The sequence below is a fragment of the Phoxinus phoxinus genome, assembly GCF_949152265.1.
Source record: "Phoxinus phoxinus genome assembly, chromosome: 13".
Lineage (NCBI taxonomy): Eukaryota > Metazoa > Chordata > Actinopteri > Cypriniformes > Leuciscidae > Phoxinus > Phoxinus phoxinus.
Window position 1 is genome coordinate 4,114,440 of NC_136888.1, and position 19,303 is coordinate 4,133,742.

Sequence of the window (19,303 nt, forward strand, 5' to 3'; positions counted from 1 at the left end):
GAGTCGGTGAGCAAATCAGGTAAAAATAAATGCATATTATACGAAAACAAAAGTGTTTTTTGTCATTGCATGCACGTAAAACTGTTGTTGGGGAGTCCCAAAACAACATTAGGAACATTTTAAATGTCATAATAGGTGCCCTTTAAAGCGACAGAAGCCTAATAGTAAACATCCTGCCGCTTGTCCTAAAAATGAAATGAAATGTCACCCAAAAATTAAAATTATGTCATTATTTACTCACTCTAATGCTGTTCCAAACTTGTATTCATTTCTTTCTTGTGCTGAACAAAAACATTTTTATATATTTTGAAGAATGTGGCTATCCAGTTGCTGGTCCTCATTGACTTCCATAGGAAAAGAAAATATAGCCTACTATAGAAGTCACTGGGGACCAGCAACTGTTTGGTTACCCACATTCTTCCACATAACTTTTATTTTCATCAGAAGAAAGAAACTTATTCAGGTTTAAAATAACTTGAGAGAGTAAATTATGACAATTTTCATTTTGGGGGGGGAACTATCTCTTTAATGTTAATAAAACAACAAAACACAGAGAAAATCACTCACTGTTCTTCACTGAGAACTTTAATAGTAGCTTTAATAGAATTGATGTATACTTTATACAGTGATGTCTAGTGTTTTATTTTTATATTTGTTTATTTAATTACTACTGTTAAATACACCTACTGTAGCTGACAAAATAAAGCACTGTTTATTTCATTTGTGTATTATGTCGTGTAGCCTATTTTTATTTGCGCCACTTTGGCCTAATTGTCTGCCATTCTTTTTTTATTTAATATTTTGTTACCTTGTAAGGCTTTGTTTTTAAAATAGGGAAATTAGTTTGGCTGTAATGCTCAGTCACTTGCAATATGATATTTATCAAGTTTATGCCATATCGCCCACCCCTAATCAAGCCTTTATTAAAGGGCACCTATTATGACTTTTAAAATGTTCCTAATGTTGTTTAGGGAGTCCCCAACAACAGTTTTACGTGCATGCAATGTCATAAAACACTTTTGTTTTCGTATAATATGCATTTATTTTTACCTGATTTGCTCACCAACTCCCAAATGATTCGTTCAACGACTCGTTTTTCAAACCCCTCCTTTGCGCGACGCTAATCTGCGTTGATTGGTCAGATGACCCAGCAGTGTTTACAGAGATAATATATTGTTTAACACGGAGTACAATGATGCTTTTATCAATTAAATCGTGTTATAATAATGATTATAGTCCACTACTTTATAGTTTGTAGTAAAAAACGAAAAATAAGATAAAGAATTTAATGTTATGTTAGCGAGCATAGCCCAGAGTTCATATTGTAAAAGCACAATCAGTCTTTGTTTGCGTTAGCCCGATGCATAAACATAACGTTTTTACAAAAAAAAAAATGCAGTTACGTTACTACGAAGTATTACTCTATTCTTTAGACAACTCCGAAAACAACGACAAACACTTCACATATCTCAATACAATTGTCATTGAAGACCTAGAAGCTAAACGGTGCTTACACAACAAACAAAATAATTACTAAGCATGCTACATAAAATATAAAAGCAACAATTATTAATAACACTTACAGGTTGTGATACGGAGGAGGAAGCTGATGCAAATACACTTGGAACTGAACCTGCCTTCAATATCAGCCGGCTCGCGAATCCAATTTTGATTGCATTTAAAAAGCAATCGTCTTCAAAATGACGCGAACAAAGCACAAGGCTCGGACTATACTTCTGTGGTATAGCTGTATATATGAATTGTAGCCACTTAGTCTTCAAATGCTCCTCCTTGGGCAGATGAAAAAAGTTTGCTTTTGAGTCGCACTTCAGAACACAGCGTCTCGTCGCCATGATGTTTCCCTGGCCTTGGAGCGCAATAAGTGGGCGTATCGTATTCAAATAACTTGACAAGTTGACGTCATCTAGTCAGAGAAAAAGCTTCGGTCTTCTAACGATTCATAAAAATGACTCAGAGTCGACTCTCACTTTTGAAAGACAATAACTTTATATACGGTGCACTTTCATATTTCAAACTTTGCAGGATGTTTTTGTTCACTTAGATCTATGTTACACACTACATGAAAGGTAAATTTCAAAATTCCATAATAGGTGCCCTTTAACCCTTTAGAACCGAATGTGTCGCCGCCGACACAGATCAGCAAGCTGTATTCATTGTACCGTAACTCTTCAACCGTTTACACTATCAAAACCATTCAAACTGCCCTTGACAGTAGACAACATGCACTTTTCGGCAATATACGGCTTATTACGGTAATTTCATACTTTCCGTCAGCAAATGACAGCGGGCTTTCTGGCAGAGTGGGAAGGAAGGATTTGAACCGAGAGATATGAAGCGCGAGTGTTTAGAGTGTTTTGGATTGCATAAAATAATAAAAGACACGAACAAACACATGGTGACAGAAGTGGTAGACAGCAGAAGAGGGGATTGGGATGATTTTTAATGACACTTGGGAGGCGGATGGCCGTTACTTTTTCACGTATCTTTACATGTGGTGTATGCATGTGTATGTGTGCGTGCCTAATATGAATGGACGCATTTATATGTGTGCGTGTATGAAAAAAAGTGTCCTAAATGAAAACTGTGCAACCCAATGTCACAAAGACTTGTATAGTTGTATTATACTTCACTTTTCAACTTTAACTTTCATTCGTGATTTTTCAGTTTTTTTTTCTAAATAAAAATCGGAAAATGTATCCTCTTTTTTTATTTTTGTCTATTTAAATTCTATTTACAAACTCACCACACACAATAATGGTCAATAACTGTAATTTGTTGAAAGCTAATCTTTTTCTGAAAAAGATGATACCTTGCACATGAAGATAGCGAATTGTTTTAGAATTTTACAGTCAAAAAATCTAAATATGTGAAAAACACCCATTTTAGCTTCAGGTTCTAAAGGGTTAAAGTGCATAATAGGAAAACCGGATTCCAGCGAGGATACTCACAGCTGCTGTCCGTCCTTTTGCGTGTAGAAACTGACCGATTTGATCGTCGCCACAACCACCACCATACACAGCGTGACGGGAATGAACAGCATGATCACATGTTTAGCCCCGTATTTGAGAGTCAGCTCCTCGTCCTCGTCCTCCTCGGCGTCGGTGAGCACCTGTGGGGGTCGAGCGCTGGGCGGCTGTCCGTTCAGCTCCACCTCGTTCCTGCCGGGAGTCTCCGTGTGCCGGACGATCTCCGCTCCGTCATTACACTGCAGAGGGAGAGAGAGAAAACAGAACCAGAGTGAATGTGTGGCTTCTGTTTTACTGTGCTTTACTCTACCGCCCCAAAAGTTTCGGGTTTAGTTTCTAGAAGAAGTCTCTCCTGCTCACCAAGGCTGCATTTACTTATCAAAACTACAGTAATAACAAGAAAATTGTGAAATATAATTACAATTAAAAATGACCATATATCGACCATAAAACATTTACTTCTCCAATCCCTAAAATACATAATAAACTAATAGATACGCGTTTAAAATAGTCAAATCGATTAATCGTGATTAATCGCATGATTCGCATCTAACGTAAACATTTGTAAATATATAATATACATATGTGTGCGTGTGTATGTATATATATATACACACACACATATATAGTACCAGTCAAAAGTTTGGAAACATTACTATTTTTAAAGCTTTTGAAAGAAGTCTCTTCTGCTCACCCAAGGCTTCATTTATTTGATCAAAAATACAGTAAGATCAGCAATTTTGTAGTAGTATATTATTACAATTGAAAATAATGTTTTTCTATTTTAATATACTTTTAAATGTAATTTATTCCTGTGTTCAAAGCTGCATCTTCAGCATCATTACTCCAGTCTTCAGTGTCACATGATCCTTCAGAAATCACTCTAATATGATGATTTGATGCTCAAGAAACATTTCTGATTTTCATCAATGTTGAAAACCGCTTTTGCTGCTTCATATTTTTGTGGAAACATGATATTTTTCTCAGGACTCTTCAAAAGAAATAAAATTTATATTTTGTGTCATTATAAACGTCTTTACGAGGCACGTGACGGGTTTAGATTTTCTTATCGTAATGAGTTATCAAAAGAGGTCCACGCTTATACTCTTATAACAAGAACTCTGAACCTTCAAATACAATAACAATACACAAAAATGTATACAGTAAACAAATGCTTCAAACAGATTAAAGTGCAAAAGAACAACTATTGAGGACAATAATTAAGAATCGGAACATTTACATGTCCAACTCCACATAAAAATGTAAAATAATAATAATAATAATGTTTTAGTGTAAACAATAAATAGCCTATTATGTGTAAGTATTTGGTGCTGTGATGAATATGAAAATCTGAACGGCTGTTTGTTTCTAGTTTCCTTGCTAGTAAGTGCCTCCAATAAAATCTCTTTCAAAGATTTTACGCCAGGAAGCTGTGGAAACGGACATTAACATCAAGAAAACAAACAATGTGTGTTATCTGATGAGTCTGAAAGAAGGCTTTCAACACGTGAGGAAGAGCAAACACTCGTGTCAAAGTTCAGCCTCATCCCGGCAGTGACGAGGAAACGGTTGAAAAAGTGCCCGAGTTTTCCAGCTGTGAAGACGGAGTCAGATAAGTGTAGCCTGAAGCTACAAACAGTGATGAATACCTCAAGCCCGCATAGCTTTATCTGACATGGGTGCGGTTTGGTCTTACACAACTTCGCTGAACACACCTCTCCTGATCTACTTATGTGTTATCATCATGGGGAAATCTTCTTTTAGAAGATCTCAATGCAGAAATAACCGCGCCAGCATGATGACCAGTGTTGGGGAAAATTACTTTTAAAAGTAATGCATTACAATATTGCGTTACTCCCTTAAAAAGTAACTAATTGCATTAATTAGTTACTTTTTTAGAAAAGTAATGCGTTAAGTTACTTTTGCGTTACTTTTTTTCCCACCTGGCCTGGGCTTGTTTTTTTTATAACACAAAAGTTATATTTTTGGGCAAATGTAAAGACCCTTTCACACCAAAAGTGAAATAATAATCCTCAGGCTGAAGGACATGTGTACAGTAGAGGAGAGCACACAAGCAAACCTTTCTATCTATCTATAGTCATTTCTGCTTATTTAACTGAATCATCGAAGGTCAGAAGCAAGTACATTGGTCAATAAAGTTAAATTAAATGCATAAAAAATCATGTTTTATTTAACATATTTAGTTATTGGAGGTTTGCATTATTCTGAATTTCACAGATTTTATACATTTTGAGGAATATTTAATATTTTTTTGTGCAAGTGAGATGAGTAAATGCTCACATTTAGTCTAGAACTACAATAAGCATGTTCTCTCACACACACACACACACACACACACACACACACACACACACACACACACACACACACACACACACACACACACACACACACACACACACACACACACACACACACACACACACACACACACACCTCTGCACTTTGATTTATCTCAACATGAGGACAGGAGAGCTGTCAGTCAATAAATGGGAAAACAAAGTAACTTGCGTTACTTATTTTAAAAAGTAACTCAGATATTTTGTTGTAAATTTTAAAAGTAATGCGTTACTTTACTAGTTACTTGAAAAAGTTATCTGATTACGTAACTCAAGTTACTTGTAATGCATTTCCCCCAACACTGATGACGACCCAAACTTTTCTCTACTATAAATAACATCCTTAAGCCACAAACCTCTCACTCTGAAGCCACAGGTGCAATAATTCTATCACTTTCTTCAGAGAGAAAGTAGACATTATCCACTCTGTCCTGTCTAGCTCCTCTGCCTTGCCTGTCCCGAGTGTCGATCCACATCCGTTCTGTTGTTCATCTCACAACGAGAGATTGAGGACATCATCAGAAAGATGAAATCGTCAACTTGTGCCCTTTCCCCACAGCATTGCTGAACTCGAACCTCTGTGCCATAAGTCCAGGGTTCCCACATCTTTGGTTAACTTCAAATTCAAGGACCTTTCAAGGACTTTCCAGGTCCAATAGTCTCAAATTCAAGGACTTAAAGGGATAGTTCACTTTGAAATTAAATTTTGGTATGTTTTAGCTTACCTCAAGGGCATCCAAGATGTCGGTGTCTTTGTCTCCGCAGTAGTTTAAATTTTTATATTTTTAGGTCAAACCGTTCTTGTCTGTCAGTCATATAATGCAGGTCTATAGGCACTGTCTCCAAAAGCATGCAGAGAAAAGTCCAAATTACACAATTCCCCATCGTAAGTGCACATTGATGGCCTAAGCTCGCGCAAACTCATCCGGGAGTGTTGAGTTTTCACTTATTCCCAATTTGTAAGCCTTCTATCTTGACACACTACTCGCTTCATTGTTCAGGCCAATCAAAGGCATACGTTGAGCCGTACAGCCAATCACACGCGTTTCTGCTGAGTTTAAAAATGCAACGTCCAATCGAAGGCGGTTAGATTAGTTTCCGGGGAAGAAATCCGGTGTAAACAGATCACCTGGACGTGGTTGTGTAAAAGAGATAAAAAAACTATATAAATACTGTTCGTTTTATCACACAAACCACTTGTTTCGTGTCTTAGGCCATCAATGTGCACTTATGATGGGGAATTGTGTAATTTGGACTTTTCTCTGCATGCTATTAGAGACAGTAGCTATATACCTGCATTATATGACTGACAGACAAGAACGGTTTGACCTAAAAATATCAAAATTGAAACTACTGTGGAGACAAAGACACCTACATCTTGGATGCACTTCAGGTAAGCTAAAACATACCAAAATTTAATTTCAAAGTGAACTATTCCTTAATCGTGCAGCCCTAGTGTGGATGAAGCAACATTTCCTGCAGTTAAACAGCTCAAATACATAAGCTATTCTAGTCGGCCCAGACATCAGACATCACCAGCATTATTTTCTCTGGCCAGGATATTCCACTTTCAACATCAGTCAACATCCTGCGTGTTAAAATGGATTCTCAACTGAACATTGATAATAATCATCATATCAGAGTGATTTCTGAAGGATCATGTGACACTGACACTGGAGTAATGATGCTGAAAACTCAGCTTTGATCACAGGAATAAATTACAGTTTAATGTATATTAAAATAGAAAACATTAAAACTAGAAGTGTTTCCAAACTATGCATGCATAGACAAACTTTTATGTTAGATGCTATAAATCGATTTGACAGCACTAGTTTTACAAACAATCACAATATATGCCTCACAAATCAGACTTACCACATTATTGACCGCATTTTCCACATGATCGGCCATCGATGCTGTGAAGTGACCCTGGGATCATAGAAACACCAGGACCTGTGGACTGAGAACACATCATAACCTAAATAACAGCATAATAAAGTTTATGACTGAGGAGAATACACATCTCAGACTGATTACCTCTTTAAATTTAAGCCTAATAATTTATAAAGAAGAACTTATACGTTAATAGTACCTAATATCAAGATATAATCTCTTTTCAGAAAAGTAGCTACTGTGGTTGCACCAGAATAACTTAATGATATCAGATGGCAATATTATTGCTCTTTAATATAAATACAACGAGGAAAGCGTGGTATTTACATAACTCTCCAATAGTAACGTTACTTCAAAGAACACCATAGTACTAAGTTACTTTAGTGTAACTTGAACCCATGGTTTTACCATTTAATTGATTTAACGTTAACCACACACAGCAGAAGAGCTTCCTCAATCTGATTCTGCGGAAACCGCTTCCTTTCCCACTTCAAATCGAGTGAAGTCGATTTTTTTTCTTTCTTTTATTTCAAGAACTTTTGAATTTAAATAAACGAGCAGCGCTTTATTTCATTACAATGTAGCTTCGGGCTAGTTAGCGCATCTCATAGCCGTTTGATTGTCTACTGTAACTCTAAATAAATTACACGAATTAGGTGTAAGAAAAAACTTCACAACCAAAAAGAGACAGCCATATAGTCGTACAGCAGTTTATGTAAAAGTAAGAAACAGAACTGTTCAAATAACATAATTTAGAGATGAATGCCTGACCAACCTGGAGTCTGAATTCACAATGTTAAAAGCCCAATACTGTGAAGCGCGACACGGTGAGAAAGAGGCGCAGCAAAAGGTCAAAACAGTTCGTTTTTCAAAATAAAGGTCGCGTTCAACGAAATAAAGTTAATAGTTTCCGACACGGAAATTAAACTTTCTAGAAAGGTCAAAGTGTGACATTTTCTCTCTCTCATAATTTCGAGACATAAACTCGCAATTGTGATAAAAAGTCAGAATTCCGAGAAATATCTAAAATTTTGAGATGAAAAGTCGCTATTACATTTTTTTATTCAGTGGTGGAAACTTAAGGATTTTTAACTATTATTATTATTATTTGTATTTATTTAATTGGTTTTTGTTTTAAAGGATTTTCCAAAGTCACAGCTGGAATATCTGGTACCCTTTTGGTAATCGCTGATATAGCTTGTGATTAAAATATAAAGGAACATACACAAATCAAAAGCAATATATGTATTATTATAAATATGTATTTATTTATTTATTTGTTTTTTATTATAAGTCACTTTTATTTTGAAAACCACACATTCTTTTCAGTGCTTTCTGGGCTCCCGCATGTGCAATAAACTGGATCATGAGTGGGATGGAGGCATGGTACATGGACGAGTCCAGTGAGGACCAGAGACTCCCTCACAGACTGAACCCGAACCAGCCCGTGAGCCGCGAGCAGCTCCAGAACATCGGGGTTTATTACTGGAAGGTTCGCTCAGGAATCACTCAGATTAATGTTGCACACATCACGTGATACCAGCAGAAACTCGGCGCTTTATGACGAGTGCAAAATATAACTATTTAGTAGATTTTATTTTACTTGTCATTTATTTATTGTCCATGAATGTTGCAGTACAAGAACATTTCTGAAAAAAAAAAGAAAAAAAAACCTTTTACAAAAACATGACTTTATACAGTAAAAGTATAATAAGTAGCTACAAAAGACGCTTTTTTGAATCTTTAATTGTTTTTTGATGACGATTATATTTAACATAATTTAGTTTTACTGCATTACAATATGATACTATCATGTAAATGTACCCTGGTATTCTTTTTTTAATTAATTACCATCGTATATAAACAATATTACAATTTTACAAAACTAACAATATATATATTAAATTGTATTTCACTCTAGTTTCCAAGGTAACATTTCTCATTTGTGTTTAGTTTAAGAAGTTGAAGTACTAAAATAACTAATAATTAAACATTTATAAAGAGAAAATATAAAAAATAAATGCTAAATCAAAATATGAACAATAACTATAATAGTATAAACCACAATTAACGCTCTGGTTTCTACAACTTTCACTTAGGAGCAAAAATCTGCCTTTAAACTGGAAAGAAATAAAGATTTGACATTTATTGTGATAATTATCGATATCGACTGATATAAAACAATTATCGTGATATTTTTTTTTGGCCATATGGCCCAGCCCTAATATCAAGCATACTAAAATAAAAATGTTAATGGTTCTGCTCTTCTTTTTTTCAGTTAAATGCAGATATTTATGAAAATGACCCGGAACTGCAGAAGATCCGTGAGGAAAGAGGTTATTCCTTTATGGATATTATAACTATTCACCCGGATAAACTTCCTGATTATGGGAACAAAGTAGGTTATGCGTATCTTCATTGATTTGGTATAAAATGAGAATAATTTTCAGCATGTAATGAAATCCATCTGTAAATCTGATTCCTGGCTTCCAGGTGAAAATGTTCTATGAAGAACACCTTCATCTTGACGACGAGATCCGTTATATTCTGGACGGATCGTCTTACTTTGATGTGAGGGACAAAGACGACCGCTGGATCCGATTGGCCGTGTCTAAAGGTGACCTCATCACACTACCGGCGGGAATCTACCACAGATTCACCGTTGACGAAACCGTACGTGTCTTCATGATTCACTAAAGCATTTGCATCCAGTCATTTAAAGGTGCACTGTGTAATTTTTTGCGCCTTCTAGTGGTCAGGTTGCGAATCGCAATCAACAGAAGTTACGGTGGCCGACAGGAAGTGATGTCGTCGTCTGAGACAGCAGAGAGTAGCCAGTTAACCAATGAGGTTTCTTTACAAAGATAAATTAAGAAATTAGTAGGGCTGTAACGATTAATCGCGATTAATCGAAATCCAAAATAAAAGTTTGTGTTTACATAATATATGTATGTGTATTGTGTATAATTATTTTGTATATATAAATACACACACATGCATGTATATATTTAATAAAAATGTGTTATTTATATAAAATAGTTCTATTTATAATATAAATCATATAAAAATATATATGCAGTATATAAATGCAAATATTTATCAAATATATACATGCATGTGTGTGTATTTATATATACAAAATAATTATACACAATACACACACATATATTATGTAAACAAACTTTTATTTTGGATTTCGATTAATCGCGATTAATCGCGATTAATCGTTACAGCCCTAGAGGTTTACTTAATTATTCAGTAAAACAATATGTTATTGTGAATATTATTGTTACTTGTTCATCATTGTGTCAGTGTTTTATCCGCTGACTTTAGCTTCTTTTGCGCGGAAAACAACATCGTGACAAAACGCGTTTGTCCGTTTAAACGGGGGCGCAAAATGTCTATTTTAATGTAAGGGGACCCGCAGTTTATGTAGATAGACATGGCTCTAAGGTTATAAAAACATAACGGTTCATTATGTAAGGTCTTTATACACCACTGAAAACTTAGTTTCCATAATTTCCGGACTATAAGTCGCTCCGGAGTATAATGGCGCTTTTCCACTACACAGTACCAGCTCGACTCGACTCGCCTTTGTTTGGTTTTCCACTGTGTAAAAGTTGTACCTGTTCCTGCTTCCAGATACTTTTTTTCGTATCACCTCCGGCGAGGTTCTGTGCGAGCTGAGGCGATACTAAAATGTGACGTGAAACACGGCAGACTGCTGATTGGTCAGAGAGAATCGTCACTATTCACTGCGTCATCATTGCACGCGCCAGACGGAGTATCCTGAATAACCCCGACATTTTTAAATAGTTTTGCCAGAGATTGCGTGATATACCCATTACTAATATTATGTAAAACAGCATACACTCGATTTCCTCCATTGTCCTGTGTGTGTGGGTAGCGGGTGTGTGTCTCGTCGCTATGACGACCAGGTCCTATTGTGGAGGAACTATCTGCAATGGAAAACAGAGTGAAACGCGAGCCGAGCCGAGGCGAGTCGAGCTGGTACTGGTAATGGAAAAGCGTCATAAGTCGCATCAGTCAAAAAATGCGTACATATATAAGTCGCATATATAAGTCGCATATATAAGTCGCACTGGACTAAGTCGCATTTATTTAGAAATTTATTTATTTAGAAATTTTATCCAAGACCAAGAACAGACATTTAATCTGGAAAGGTTATTCCGCTACACAATAGCATAAGAACAACAGACTGAATAGTGTCCGGTGTGTTAGCGTAACACATTAACAGTTATTCAGCTCCACAATATCATAAAGAACATATACCTGTGAGCAGTGGCGTAGGTTTGATTTTAAAATTGGTGGGGACGGGGTCATATATTTTAAGGTTTGATCGAAATTATTGCTAGGGATATATCAGTGTCACTGGATATTGGTAGGGACACGTCCCTAGCATCCCTACTAAATTCTACGCCCCTGCCTGTGAGGCTGAATAGGCTAAATTAACATTAGCCATGGAGTCCAACAAGTTACCGGTCAGCAAGTTCACCAAGCTCCCGATCTCACTCTTCAACACTGAACACATTGAGTTCTTCCTCGGTGTCGCTTCTGAACGACTCCGCTAACTAGAGCGCCCTCTCGCGGCTGTAGACGGTAATGTTTTCTCTTGGTTCATCTCAGTCAGTATGAATTAATTTAGATATATAAGTCGCACCTGACTATAAGTCGCAGGACCAGCCAAACTATGAAAAACAGTGTGACTTATAGTCCGGAAAATACGGTATGTATATGATATTGCATTTCTGTCAACAGATCCTCCTAAATATTACTCAGTGCACCTTTAGCAGACGCTGATATCAGACACAACGTTTTTCTCCTCAGAACTTCACTAAAGCCATGCGTCTGTTCATCGGAGAGCCGGTCTGGAAGGCTTATAACCGTCCGGCTGATGACTTTGACATCCGTAAGACCTACGTCAGCTCCCTGAGATCCTCCTGAGACGTTCCTGAGACGCCACATCTGATTGGTTTTGAGTTAGCGAAGGACCGAATCACAGGATTGCTGACGTGATGTTTTTTAGAACGAAACTCTGTAGTGCCTTTAACAAACACTCTTGACTGGGGTTGCAATCATGAGTCGTAAACCTTGTGTGTCATTGCTGATGATAAACACATAATACATTATTATTTAGTATTTTGATAGTTATGACGATAAATTGTAGAGTTTAAAACTCACATTTTGTAGCATTCATTCATAATCATTACATTCTATTAAAAGATGTGGGGAAGAACTAGCCTACAAACTGTTGTGTTTTCATGTTTCATGTTTCCATCCAAAGTGCAACTTCTCCGAATTCAACTTTCAATGTGCAAAATTGGTATACAACAAAATCATCACTTCCTGATAAACTAGCGCAAAATATCACTAAGAAAAAGTTGCAGCATCTAAAGTGTTTTTTACTGCATCTAAAGTGTTTTTTACTGCATCTAAAGTGTTTTTTACTGCATCTAAAGTGTTTTTTTTCATAAAAAGTGTTTTTTATGCAACATCCCAAAATGTGCATAAGAATAGGTGGATAGAAACATGATTTGCATTATAAAAAATATTTGAGCAAATTATTATATAGTAATACTGCAATACAAAAACACTGCACAGAACAAAGTCATTATACTGAAGACAACATTATAAAAGTAAATACATAGAATAATTCTTGATGTTGGCTATATGAGAATGCTGTCTGTATGATTATACTTATGCTTCCCATTTAGTTATTCATATCGCAACCCTAAATGAGTATCAATATAGAAATATTATGCTAAAAAATATTTTAAAAGAGAAAATATTGTACATTTTTCTATTTTTAATTGACAACTATATTAATCATGACTGGCATGTTGACATACTGTATAGGTTTTCAATATTATTGGGGTATATAGAGGTTGCTTGAACATTTACTGATCTAAGCATTTCACAGATTTCATTAATTACATGAATTATGTAAAACCACTGACAGTTCGACAACACAGTTATCCATTCAAACTGATTGAAGAGGGTAAAAATATAACTAGTAAATATCCCCATAATTCATCAGTTGATTGATTACATTAAGAGGAGCAAAAAAAAAAACTTTGTTTTGCATGCTTTCTGAAATGCAGTGTTTTAAATATGCAAATGAGACATTATCTAATTAAATGTCCACTCATTTGCAAACACATCCAGAACAGAAATCTGAACATCAGATAAAGCCAGATTTAAAAATGTTGTTTCATTTGGTTGACATAGTTTTTGAATAAGTTATATTGTGGATTTTGAATATCTATTTTTATCACTCCATAAATCAGAAATAAAATAAGAATAAAATTCAGGCGAATGATATATGAACACACCTCAGTAAAAGCCATCAGAATATATAGATAGGACTGTAAAGTTTGGTGTATGTAAAGTGGAGATTTTGGGTTCAGCGAATAAGAAAGAAATAATTCAATAAATCATATTTCCATTCGTCAAATAGCCTAAAATCTCAAAACTGACCAATGCGTGATTTGTTTGCATGTATTGTTGTTTTGCATGAATATCTCTTATCCTGTGTGCTCAAGCGTAGAATCAGTTTCATTTATAAAGCACATCTCAACATCAGAACAGGTTTTCATACATTTATTCACAAGATTTAATTTTCTCATTTTCAGAAATACACAGTACAGTTGTAATTAGCTTACACTCTTTGAAAACAATCATGTAATGTGCTTGAAAGCATTCCTCTTGATTCCTGAAACAGGGGTAAAAGTGTGTAACCCTTTTTTTCTGTCCTGTGCGGAGCAAATATCGACATATCAAGTTAACTTTGGTCCTGTGTGTACACGTAAGACTGGTAAAAGCTTTAAATGCGGGAGGATATTTCCATCTACTGGCTGCGTTTGGTCCCGCGGTCTCACACCAGCTTGAGGCACTGGACGTTGAAGCTGTCTCCTTCTCGACAGGCCGTGGCCTCCAGCAGAGCCTGCTTCTTCTGCGTGCTGCGGGACGACTCCAGCTCGTACATGGTGGTGAGGTTGAACAGCACGCTCTCGTGCAGGTACAGCGCTGGGTCCTTGTGCACCAGGCTCTCCAGCTGGCCCAGGGACTCCTTCAGCCGGCCCAGATACAGGAGACACACCGCTGCGTTGTTGTTCGCCTGAGGGAAGAGAGCTGACGTTGTTAGAACTTTACTTGAAGACTGACATGACACACGTCATGAATATGAAGGAGGTTTTATGCATGTTTATTAGGGCTGGGCAAAGGGATTTTTCAATTTATCGTTTTTTTTTTTTTTTTTTTTATGTGGCCGATTCAAAATCGATTCTTAAAGGCCACGAATCGATTTTTATTTCCATATTTATTTATCTATCACCCAAAAGCCAGTATTAGTTTTCCTCCACTGTTCATAGGCTTGCAGCCTCCATGTTACAGCGAATGCTGTGAGATTTGATGTGTTTTCTCTTAAACATAAAATAACCAGATCCTGTTTGATCAAGCCCTGCGACTGTTCTGACTCATCTAATTTTCAGCATCAAAATCCTGTCTATTTATTATATGCATTTGAAATATAGAGTTGGGTTCTGTTTTAATGTACCCATGTGTAACTACAATAATAAGAGTTTTAAAGGTACACTGTGTAGTTTAAGTATTTTATTAGCTAAAATCAATGTCTTTATTCATAAATATGTCCTCATTGGTGTAAAATGACCTCTGCCATTGATCCGACTTATCCTCGTAAGCGAAGAATTTATTATCTTTATTTACATGGGACAGTCCATAGAGGCTCCCATGTCGTTCCGCCATCTTGAAAAACTATAATAGCAGAGAGGGACAAAAAGCACTAGTCTACCTCAACGTGTTTCCACAACGCGTTTTCGTTCAGAGGCAGCGTCACGTGACTGACACCAGCTGAGGACGAGGAGATCAGTGAGAGGCGCTTGTCTCTGTCCCGGCAAATTGAAAGGCTGCACTGCACGGTGCTTCATACTTATGCCGAGCCACAAAAAAGCAAAACATTTAATTTTTAAAAAGGAAACGTGACCGGCGAATTCAAAAAAAGAGGGTAAATATCAGGATAGCTTTTCCCAGGTGGAAAGATCTAATGAAGGAGAAAGACTTTGAAAGGGACGCTGAAGTTTCCTGCTTTCTTCTCGACGGGTAAGTCAATGTTACGGTCTAAATTACAAGCTTTTTTTCATCGCTTGGTTGTGTCTGTTGTGTAACAGAACATGTAACATATAGTTAAACTAAATTAAGTGCTATTGGAAGACATGTTGTCATCGCTTCTTCTTGGTACATAATGGCTACCGAACACGCATTTGAAAAAGCGAGGCGCTAGAGAGCACTATTCGTCTGAATGCAAAATACAATTTCACCACTAGATGGGAGATATTCCTACACAGTGTCCCTTTAATATACAGGTTTGTGGCTCTTTATTTCTTTTTATTAATTAACCACTTGTAAACTTATGTTCACTGTTCTTTTTTTTTAAATATAGGATTTGTATTAAATCTATATTCAATGAGTCGAATCGGGAATCGAAATCGAATTGAATAGGACATTTTTAATTAAAATATGACATTGTTTGAGATGTCTTTGTCATAACAACTTGACAATACCAAGACAACATAAGCTGTCATAAATATGTCATAAACATGACATAGCAGATTAATCATCAAACTTAAGAAACCACTTAGCTTTATGGGTTAACATTACATTAAACTGTCATGTGGTTGGTTTTGACATTGGCTGTCATGAGGCCATTATAACTGTGTCAGGAATATTTGACCTCAACTACAGTGGTACAAATTGAATTTGTCATTAAAATGTCATTTTAATGACAAATTCAATGTGTACCACTGCAGTTGAGGTCAAGAAAAGTGTACATGACACTGTTATAAAATAATTTGACAGAGTATTAACACTTAATGACAAATTCAATTTGTACCATTGGAAAAAAAAGTGGTCAGAAAAGTATTCATACTGGCACATGCGTCCAGGATTCATCAGCTGCTGTTTATCTAGCGGTGAAGTCCCCATGAGATCAAAAATGACAAATATTACAGTATGATTTATCTGTGCACATCATTTTTAAATTCATGGGTCTCGTAATCTTGAATCAGAATAACTTCCCCTCTTCTCTTCTCTGATGACGAGGGCGGGGCAACCTGTCACTCACATGAGATCAGCCAATAGCAAACCACAACCATCCAATCAGTTCCCCACAGACACAATCAAGCCCCGCCCACATTTGTTCATGTTCCAGAAGCGCTTCACTCGGATATACGGCACAATAGGGAAGAATCGACGAGCGCAACACCCGTTCCATGCTGACTCTAAGCATCAGCTGGTCATCACTGTTCTGGAAGGAGAGCGAGCTCTTACCACTGGGTTCTTGGGATCAAGCTTCAAAACACTGGAGAAACACTCGTGTGCGTCTGCGTAGTTATTCTGGCTCAGATGAACAAAGGCCCTGTTGACAACATCACATTCAGGATAAACAGGAGCACAGGCTCTACACTACCGGACAAAAGTTTGGAGGAATTATGATTTTGAAAGAAGTCTCTTCTGCTCACCAACGCTGCACTTATTTGAATGCACTGCAGTAAAAACCATAATATTGTGAAATATTATTACCATTTAAAATATTTTCAGCATCATTACTCCAGTCTTCAATGTCACATGATTCATATTTTTGTGGAAACCGTCAAGTTTCAGATAAGATATAAATATACCGGTATACAGTAAATTACACTGTTATTCAGCAAGGACACATTAAATTGATGAAAAGTGAATTTTTATAATGTCACAAAAGATTTATATTTCAAATACATGCTGTTCTTTTGAGCTTTCTATGGATCAAAGTATCACCGTTTCCACAAAAATATGAAGCAGCACAACTGATTTCAACATTGATGATAATAATACATGTCTCTTGAGCAGCAAATCATCATATTAGAGTGATTTCTGATGGATCATGTGACACTGAGGACTGGAGTAATGATGCTGGAAATACAGCTTTGATCACAGGAATAAATTACAGTTTAAAATACAATATATTCACGTAGAAAACAGTTATTTTAGATTGTAATAATATTTCACAGTATTACAGTTTTTACTGTATTTTTGATTAAATTAGTGCATCCTTGGTGATCAGAAGAGACTTTAAAAAACACAGAAATTAATTTCAATAACCGAGCAGAAATCAGTGTGTACCTGTTCATCAGAACTGAGGTGTCTTCATTAGGTGTTTTTCCCTTTGATTGACAGGCGTTTTCCACATCCTGAAAATACTTCTCAGCAGTTCTTATGTCTCCAATCTAAAAATATGAACACACAGAACATTGATAACCTTCTCTGTGTGAAGATAAAACATGAAGAGCACAACAGACTCTTTGATTCTCTTCAAAAACAAGTAAGACACCGCTCACTCATCCAGTCGACTTTATAAGGCATTGCAAGTATCCTTCATTTAAATAACCAAACATGTGTTTAGGATAAGCTGCAATTAACAAGCTGCTTTGAAACAATAAACTGATGGTTCTGTTCAGACTCTTCATTCACTTTCCCTTTCCATTCGACCCATGTGTGCATGATTGTGTTTAGATTAGTTATGTGTTCGTGATTTAGTTAAATCAAACTTTTGTGCACATTCTTGTGTGTTGATTCAGGTCCCTTCAGAAATCCTTCAGGATTCTTTGAGTTCATTTATTTGAAATAGCATCTTTCGTAACATTATAAATATCTTTACTGTCAACTTTCATCAATTTAATGCATGAAAATATTAATTTCTTTAAAAACAAATCTCACTCAACCAAAACTTGATTTACTGAACCCCAAAAAAAGACACATTGACTGTTTTTCTTTAGAAAGTGCAGCCCTGATCTCTGCTTGGCGGTATGTCATGTGACTCCGCGTGACGTCAGGTGAGTATTGCAGTGGCGGTCAGGTGTCCCTGCTCTCACCTGTAGGAAAATACGTCCGATTCCACTCAGCAACTGCACACTCTGCTCCGGCTCATACTCGATGATGGAGCGATACGTCTCCACTGCCAGAACATAGTCCTTAATGTGACAGGAAGGGGAAATCATGTCAATAAAATGAGCTTTTATTAAAGATACAAGATGTAACTTTTGGCGCTCTAGCGGTTAATAAACAAATATTTTATTTTCCTCAGCATATATACACTAGAAGTCGCCTTGGGGTTCTAAGCATGCGTCAAAACCGCCGCCATCTTGGAACAGGTGTCTTGTCATAGGAAGTAGCTAGGTAACGCTGCTATCTCCGCCTGTACTTCGAATTCATGGATGATGCCGGACTTTTGTGCTGCATATGGATGTTCACACAAACTAAATCTGAACTAGGAAGAATGTAAAAAAAAAAAAAAAAAAAAAATGGAACGACTCTGGACTCAATGATAAATACACGTCTGACCGTTGGACCGAACCAAAAAAAAATAGAAAATCGCATTCATGACGATTTATGGTGATTTTATTTCCGTTAGACCTTTACCTACACTGATGCATTAAAGAGGAGGGGCTCCCCTGTTCCATCATGGCGGCTCTATTGATGCAGTCGTTCCAATGAACTGCCGTAGCCAAGGCGACATCTAGTGTATATATCTATGATCTTGTTGTTCCAAACCTGTATTCTGTTTAAAGGGGCGGTGTAATGCCCTTTTCATAAGATGTAAAATGAGTCTCTGATGTCCCCAGAGTGTGTATGTGACGTTTTAGCTTAAAATACCCCACAGATATTTTTATATAGCATGTTAAAGTTGTCACTTTTTGAGGGTGAGCAAAAACACACCGTTTTTGTGTCTGTTCCTTTAAATGCAAATGAGCTGCTGCTCCCGGCACAGGGGGCGGAGCTTCAACAGCTCATGTCCTTTTACCTCACACACACATGCACTGAAAATTTCACAAACTTTTAGCTTTTTATGTTCAAACTGGAGTCAGACAATGATGGAGACTCAAGAAGAAGTGACAACATGTAGAAGAACAGGACGTCTCTGAATGGATAGTTGATGAATTTATGTTACTGATGTGGAGTTATCTTCCATTCATTGATTAGCATATTCTG

The 19,303-nt window shown here is 36.6% G+C and overlaps 3 protein-coding genes across 12 annotated transcripts in view; 1 reads left to right on the top strand and 2 right to left on the bottom strand.

The window, feature by feature from the left end:
- Window positions 1-8,115, bottom strand: part of psen1 (presenilin 1) — a 28,601-nt gene extending 20,486 nt beyond the window's left edge. For 2 of the 8 annotated variants that reach the window (XM_079633094.1, XM_079633091.1), the window contains exons 1-3: window positions 7,679-8,012; window positions 7,223-7,307; window positions 2,970-3,226 (exon numbers count right to left, since the gene is read on the bottom strand). In XM_079633094.1, the coding sequence (XP_079489220.1) occupies window positions 2,970-3,226; window positions 7,223-7,258 (293 nt within the window). In that variant the 5' untranslated portion in view covers window positions 7,259-7,307; window positions 7,679-8,012. The other 6 variants (XM_079633088.1, XM_079633092.1, XM_079633090.1 and 3 more) reach the window with 6 other exon arrangements.
- Window positions 8,116-8,560: 445 nt separating this feature from the next.
- adi1 (acireductone dioxygenase 1) lies at window positions 8,561-13,842 on the top strand. 3 transcript variants are annotated; one of them, XR_013800024.1, is made up of 5 exons: window positions 8,561-8,732; window positions 9,519-9,638; window positions 9,734-9,913; window positions 12,089-12,573; window positions 12,740-13,842. XR_013800024.1 is itself a non-coding variant. In XM_079633108.1 (4 exons), the coding sequence occupies exons 1-4, from the start codon at window positions 8,607-8,609 to the stop codon at window positions 12,203-12,205; spliced, it is 543 nt and encodes a 180-aa protein (XP_079489234.1). In that variant the 5' UTR covers window positions 8,561-8,606; the 3' UTR covers window positions 12,206-13,729. The 3 variants fall into 3 exon arrangements, 2 of the variants coding, with proteins under 2 accessions (XP_079489234.1, XP_079489235.1); XM_079633108.1 differs by having other exon boundaries at window positions 12,089-13,729; XM_079633109.1 differs by lacking the exons at window positions 12,089-12,573; window positions 12,740-13,842 and adding an exon at window positions 9,993-10,136 and having other exon boundaries at window positions 8,568-8,732; window positions 9,734-9,857.
- trappc12 (trafficking protein particle complex subunit 12) overlaps window positions 13,841-19,303 on the bottom strand; it is a 40,174-nt gene continuing 34,711 nt past the window's right edge. Inside the window, exons 9-12 of the mRNA XM_079633067.1 lie at window positions 18,187-18,285; window positions 17,438-17,541; window positions 16,607-16,694; window positions 13,841-14,378 (exon numbers count right to left, since the gene is read on the bottom strand). Coding sequence (XP_079489193.1) covers window positions 14,136-14,378; window positions 16,607-16,694; window positions 17,438-17,541; window positions 18,187-18,285 — 534 coding nt within the window. The 3' untranslated portion in view covers window positions 13,841-14,135. The remainder of the gene's footprint in view (window positions 14,379-16,606; window positions 16,695-17,437; window positions 17,542-18,186; window positions 18,286-19,303) is intronic.